The sequence below is a fragment of a genome, unplaced genomic scaffold (assembly GCF_019419815.1).
Source record: "Pyrus x bretschneideri cultivar Hongxiangsu unplaced genomic scaffold, Pyrus_bretschneideri_v1 Contig36, whole genome shotgun sequence".
NCBI lineage: Eukaryota > Viridiplantae > Streptophyta > Magnoliopsida > Rosales > Rosaceae > Pyrus > Pyrus x bretschneideri.
The window spans coordinates 391,080-397,796 of NW_025999679.1; the positions used below are offsets into that span (position 1 = coordinate 391,080).

General features: G+C 36.7%; 1 protein-coding gene and 1 non-coding gene across 2 annotated transcripts; one reads left to right on the top strand and one right to left on the bottom strand.

Annotated features, from left to right (window-relative positions):
• Positions 1–4,234: 4,234 nt before the first annotated feature.
• On the bottom strand, positions 4,235–5,318 carry LOC125480800. Its single transcript, XM_048591924.1, has 2 exons — positions 4,900–5,318; positions 4,235–4,400 (listed from the first exon to the last, which is right to left on the bottom strand). Exons 1-2 carry the CDS (start codon positions 5,316–5,318, stop codon positions 4,235–4,237), a joined length of 585 nt encoding a protein of 194 aa, XP_048447881.1.
• A 1,108-nt stretch (positions 5,319–6,426) lies between these two features.
• TRNAS-AGA lies at positions 6,427–6,508 on the top strand. The gene has a single exon. It is a non-coding gene; the product is annotated as a tRNA-Ser (tRNA).
• Positions 6,509–6,717: the final 209 nt, after the last annotated feature.

The following is a 6,717-nucleotide window of genomic DNA, read 5'->3' on the forward strand; positions in this document are numbered from 1 at the left end:
ATTTCCTTTTAAAGCTTTGCTATTCTTCCGAGTAGTATTGAATTCCTTGTATTATCAATTACATTTCTGTACATCTACATTTCTTGTCATTTAAATTACAAGCAATTTATTTCCTTTTAAAGCTTTGCTATTCTTCCAAGTAGTATTGAATTCCTTGTATTATCAATTACATTTCTGTACATCTACATTTTCTGTCATTTAAATTACAAGCAATTTACATTACCAGTCATTCACTTTCCTCTGTTATTTACACTTCTAGCAAACTTGTCATTTACATGTTGTTCCATTTCTCCACATAAGTAAAGTGCTTATCTTTAAGGCAAAGAAAGAACCTTGATTTGAGTCATTCCCACTCAATGGCGCAATCTCTTGTTTAGAATTCAGGTGAAATCTCAATCATTCAAATCCGTCTACTAGCCGCATCTAGTAGTGGGACACTCACAACCACCAATTCCTTGTTCAAGTAAATGCCCAGTATGGCTGCGAGGCCCATGACTAATTTAGGGGGTGAACGCAAACGTCTCCACATTTCGAATATATATCGTCGATATCGATCAAAGCATTGATAAGCGTATTACCAATCAGGCCACTATTATTGTTCTGATTCCATACAGATAAACAAAACATGCAGGAGATAGAAAAAAGAATATGCAGAAAGTAAGTTGTCAAGAAGGAGAATGGCTTGAATTGATTCCCTTGAATTTAGTATTGCTCTTTCAATATCCAGTTTACAAGAACTTATAAGATTGAGATTTATCGAGCGAGAATTGTGGCCTGATTGGTGACGTGCTTATCAAGCATTACTTAAGATACATCACAATTCATTTCCTTTTGATAGTGAATCTATGAATTTGTTTCCCGCCCATTAAACTGGCGGGCAAACTACAAGCAAGAAGGAGACTTACAAGAGCATAAGCAGAGATGAGTTTTATGGTGAGACCAAAGGCCATGAGTGAGAATGTGAGCGTGATCTTGTTCTGTGAGTGAATGGGAATAATGGGTAACTGAGGAAGCTTGGTTTGATTAAAACTGCCAAGTTGATCGAACTTGGTATGATAATTGGTTGAAGATCTTCACAAGATGGTACACTGAGTGGCGGCAAAGATATTTCCCAAGGCCAGAAGCACTTCTATCGTCTTCAATGCTCTCCTGCCGACACTCTGAAAATTAATACACACCCAAACGATAGTTTCTTAGTCAGCAAGAAATCTATTATATATGTTATCCATCGTTGACGCAGTTCAATGAATTGCACTAGTAAAATATATATATATATATATATATATATATATATATATATATATATATGAAAATGTTAGGCTGTCCATAATAAGAAAGAGGAGAAATCAGAAGCTAATTACATGGCCTTGGAATCACGGGGACCATTGCTTGTTCTAGACTACGAGCCTTATCCTGAATATGTAGTCTTTATTTATAGCTTATGATATTATGCATGCATATTTTGAATTATTAATCATTGTGTTTAAACAGTCTTTATGCCTTAATGCTTGATCACCATTAGGATGTTTAGATAAGTAATTGGATGTAATTTCTGTTAGAATGCCACCTGGAAATTGAGGAATGGTTCTTGTGGTTAATAATTGTAATTTCAATTAGGGCGACTGGTACGTCTTAAGCGTTGCATGGTTTTTCAAAGGGGTTTCACAAAGCGTAATGAGTTATGCATGTTTACATTTGATTTGAATGCCACAGACGGATGCACAAGTAGAATATGCATTAGGAAAATCTAACCTTCAAAGTTGCGCTTGCATGTGTAATTCATAAGTATTTGGTAAAACTATAAAAGATTGTTAAGGTGACGGCGAAACCCTAGTGTCTTTTAAATTTAATCTTCCGAAAATGTGTCATTTACTCTTTTTACCATATTGCTGATTTACTTAGTGTTTTTATTTAAATTCGTTTTTATTATTTTAAATTACAATATCAATCTTTCCTAAATTTTGTTTAAGTAATTAATTAAAATGTAATTTTAACATAAATTATCTGTGAAAAATGACCTTACTTGAGTCATTTATACTATAATCTTGTTCTCTTGCAAGTATTTTTAAGTATTATTCCTAAATTTGTAGGTGGTAAAAATCCTAATGAATGACGCTTGTTTATTATAGAACGTTTTCTTGTGCTAAATATTGGTTTCATAGACGGATGATTTGGAGGGCGGAGTCCATGCACATTGTTCAAAGGAAGGATGCAGAATGCGAGTTACCTTTATTTCACTGTCCAGGGAAGCAGAAATTTTTCATTGTGACGGGAATACAGGTGGTACATCACGTGTTTTTATGCAAGTGGTGGGAAATTTTATTTTTTAAGTTATTAACTTTTTAAAATACAAATCCTACCATTTGTATAATGACATATGGTGTATCACCTCGTGTACCGGTTACATTGAAAAATCTCTCCCAGAAAAGCGCTTGGCTTGCCAATTGTAGACTCATCTCATCAACCAGCTTCCCTAATCAAGGATTCCATCTGACCAAGTGGCTGATGGTAAGCATAGGAATTTCGGCACATCTAATCTTTCGTTGGATGGTGCGGCGGTTTGTGGATAATTCTGCTGATTTCTTTTTGTACAAGGTTCTTTTAGTAAGGAAAATGGAGAGGTGATTGGCATTCCTTGAACCTGTACAAGTGTATATGTATGCAGTAGCAGTGGCTGAAACAATTTTGTTTTTATTGTGTTGCTCCACTTATCGTCTTTGTCAGGAGGTGATATTCTGCTGGCACTTGTAATATATTACAGTTGTTATTTATCTGATTTTCCTTTTTTACCCAATCTGCGACACAAGACATTTTCCTTTATGATCGAAAGGTCACGGGTTCGAGTCGTGGAAAACAATCTCTTTGCAAAGTAAGGGTAAGATTACATATTATAGATGTTCGCCCCCAACCCTTGTTGGAATTATTTTAGATCAACGGGCCTGAGGGCCCCACTCTAAAGATACCAATACTGTCATCGACTTTACCACTTGTCCAATTCGTTAGGTATGAGATTTTACCATAAAAGGCCTTGGTATTAGTTAGAGTGGGGTAATCCTATTTAAAGTAATTGCTTTTCTTTACCCCCACCAATGTGGGACTGCTAACACGCCTCCTCACGTGTAACCCCATTTAGTGGTTCACACGTGAAGATCCACACAACGACAATTGAAACTTAGAAGTTGGCTCCAATGGAGTTTAGACTTATTTTCAATCTTTTTCAGGAAGTGAATCTTAAGAACTCAGAGGTCAACTCTATGTTAAGAGTCTAAGCTTGTTTCCAAGCCCACACTTCTTGGTGACAAGCCTTTGGCTTGCACAGGCCCGTGAACATGGGCTCTGATACTATGTTGGAATTTTTTTAGATCGACAGCCCCGGAGGGTCCCACTCTAACTACACCGATAGAGTCTCCAATTTTACCACCCGCCCAATCCGTCAGGTGTGTGATTTTATCACAAAAGGTCTCGATATTAGTTAAAGTGGAGTAATCCTATTTGAGGTCATTGCTTTTCTTTACCTCTACCGATGTGGGACTGCTAATAACCCTTGCAAAGCAGGAGACTTTGTTGGCTTATGGTCAGCTTTTTATATTACAGTTTTTCTGGTACTGAGTTTCCTTGAGTAGAACCTTATGACTTATGAACTACAATAGCAAGTTTTCGACAATGCAGATCATATAGCGAAGCGTATGCACAACGATAAATGGTTCCTTATTGTTTAGAGCACAACTTTGTTTTAGAGAGAAAAGACACTGCTATCTCATCAATTTGGTTCTATAAACATTTTTCATGTTGGTTTACAGGAGCCAATCATTGTTACATATGTACAAACCTATTTTTCTGCATTTGGAATTGAACAATTTCATATATAGATGGCTCACTCCTTAACCAACCAAAATCAGAACAACAAATACAGATTTTTTTTTTCCAAAAGTTTTACTATTATTAAGGGGAGGGGGAGAGTACGAAACTATTATTTTTTTGGGGGGGGGGGTGAGGAGTTTTGAACTTGGAATGCATAGCTAGGTAAAAACCAACACCCTATCCACCAAGAAATTGGACCACAAGCATTAAGCTCATCATGTCTAGACGTCAACCCATTCAGCGAACTAAACTTGTCAATTCGATCTGATCCTGCTGTCCCAACAAAAAATGATCGCTAACCGAATGCAGCAGAGGAATAGAAAAGCATCTAAGATGGAAGGCGCAAGTGGTTCTCGGGTGATTCAAGTGCTTGTTAAGCCAGAAGCCAGAAGTTTTTGTGGGTCTTTGTATTGAGAAGGTAGCCTCCGTTTTGGCCCTTTTTCTGTACTCCAACACAAGTGCAACTGCTTTTATCAATCAGATACTCTGCTGTGTCTACTAGTTTTGTCCCTCGCGTGGAACCTCCAGGCCTCCTGTAACTGTTTCATGTACACAAAACAAAGAAATGAGAGAATTACCAAATAATCAAGCTGATCAATCTTCCTATGCCACTTCACATAAGCATTTTCATAAGATTTGGGAGTTGAAGAATTTCTAATTTTGAATTTAATTCTCTGCTTAATTGTAATTTTCATTTTACAAACTAAAGGTCATACATCCATATATAGCACAATCTTTGGGCTAATTTTCGTTGGGGACTACTTTTGTGAAAAGCACTTCTGCTCATGAATACTTTTGCTAGAATTGTATTTCTAGAAACCCTGGAGAAGCATAAGCATCAAATGCTTCTCCAGAAGCTACCAACTGTGCCCAAAAGAGGTTTTAATTGGTTGTCAAAAACGCACATTTGGGCATTTTAGAAGCAGTCCTAAACAACTTAAAACTAAAAATCAAACAATGCTAGGATAAGTATATCAATCAACGTCGATATTCATTGTAAAATGCAATGTAATTATTTGAGTGTATGAGAAAACACACCCTAAGATAACTGTAGAAAGACTCCGTCGTTGCCCTATAACAAGGACATTCACCCCAAGAACCTTGCTTTGATCTAGAATAATACTTGCTTTGTCCTTGCCTTCCATTAGTGCCACCTTCTCAACCCGCACACGTACTTTTGGTTTTGCAAGTTTGCATGCATTCTTCATTTCTTCAAGAAACTCCGTGTTCCCTAAGCTTCCGTCTGCAGATGCGGTGGTGGAGCAGCCCCTAGGTCTTCTAAGGAACGTTGTTATTGTGTATCGCCATGAATTAGGGTTTTCGATATGGAAGAGGATCAATTCATCGTTCTCGAGAACCGCTTTAGAGAGTGCATATTGGAGTGCACCTGCTGACTCTTGTGTTGGATCTGCTACCACCATTATTCTCCGTGGCGATGCATTACATCCATAGTCCATGTCCAGCAGGTATATTGATACACCACCATCAACTGCCACCACCACCGCCACCACCCCGGTTGCTACCACGACGTAAAACCAGAAAACCCCAAAGGGTTTTGCATGTAAGAAGTTTCTTGTTCATGATTATTATTAATTAATTAGGGGAATCTGTTACACCCATCCCTCCGGACCCGGACAATTTCCAGCGAAGTTCCTGAGGGAAACCATTTGAGATTGAAATGTTAGCTAAACGTGTAACACATAAAACTTTCTTCTTCCTTTTATTTCAAACAGAATAATATTCTTTTAGTTCTGTTTGTTATTCTTCTTTTCTTCGCCTGTGCATGCATTCAGATTTAAAGTAGCTTCGAGCCACTAAAGTTCAACAATTTTAAGGTTACAACTTGAAAATATCTGTCACTTGCTAAAAATAAACCTTGAAATATATTTATTACTAACGCAACAAGCTACTTACCAACAAACAACAACCGCAAAAACAACCACAAAATACGAAAATAATGAGGAAAAGAAAAACTCTTCAAGAGCACAATTGGAGAAAGAAATAAAAATTTCCTCATCAATCTACTTATCATGCTCTGATTGATTTTTAATTATGAAATTCTTTAATGTTACAAATAAGTTGAGTCTTCTCTAAAATATTGAATTTCCAGTGTTTTTCTCTAAAAGTGTAATATTATCAACCACCTATGCTATCTCTATGTATATCTCTAATGTAATTTCCCTCGTTTTCATTTTTTACTTTACAAATAAAATATTGTCACAATGAGGTATTTGTGGTCAACTCAACAAGTTTCCTGCTTGCATTCTTATGTTTTTTTTATTTTAAAGAATAAAATCCAGAATGTATTTTAAATAATGGGAGCTTACAATATCAAAATGCAAAAGGGTATGTACTCTTCACATTACAAACACACTACTCAACAAGATTTAATCAACAAAAATACAAGGCAATAAATCTGAAAAACAAACTTTCTTGTGTGCTTCCAGAAGTTATGGCTTTCGTTCAGATTTGCTACTTTAGCCGTGAAGTTGACTTCAAAGAGAGCTAAAATGATGGATTTAGCCTGCTTAATAATAATTAAACGCGAGAGCCAAAACAAAAAAGGTGAGCGTGCCGGAGTGGTTATCGGGCATGACTAGAAATCATGTGGGCTCTGCCCGCGCAGGTTCGAATCCTGCCGCTCACGTTTTTATACTTCTTAATATTTTCTTTATATTTCTGTCTGAAAGAGACAGCGTTACACGTTCTTCCATTGAGAAGTGGTTTTTGTTTTTCACTATCCAAGTACAAGACTTCCAAAAAGTAAGGAGTTAATAGGCTAGACGTTGTACGCTGATGATGTGGGTCGCGGTAGAAAGTTTCTGAAACACAAAAAAAAAAAAAAAAAAAAAAAAA

What these genes read in the sequence shown, in the direction of transcription:
- LOC125480800 (XM_048591924.1), bottom strand. Translation starts at nt 5,318, where the DNA reads ATGGACTATGGATGTAATGCATCGCCACGGAGAATAATGGTGGTAGCA. An exon ending in CTTTCTACAGTTATCTTAGG is followed by an intron (nt 4,401 to 4,899) that starts GTGTGTTTTCTC and finishes TACATGAAACAG; the next exon opens with TTACAGGAGGCCTGGAGGTT.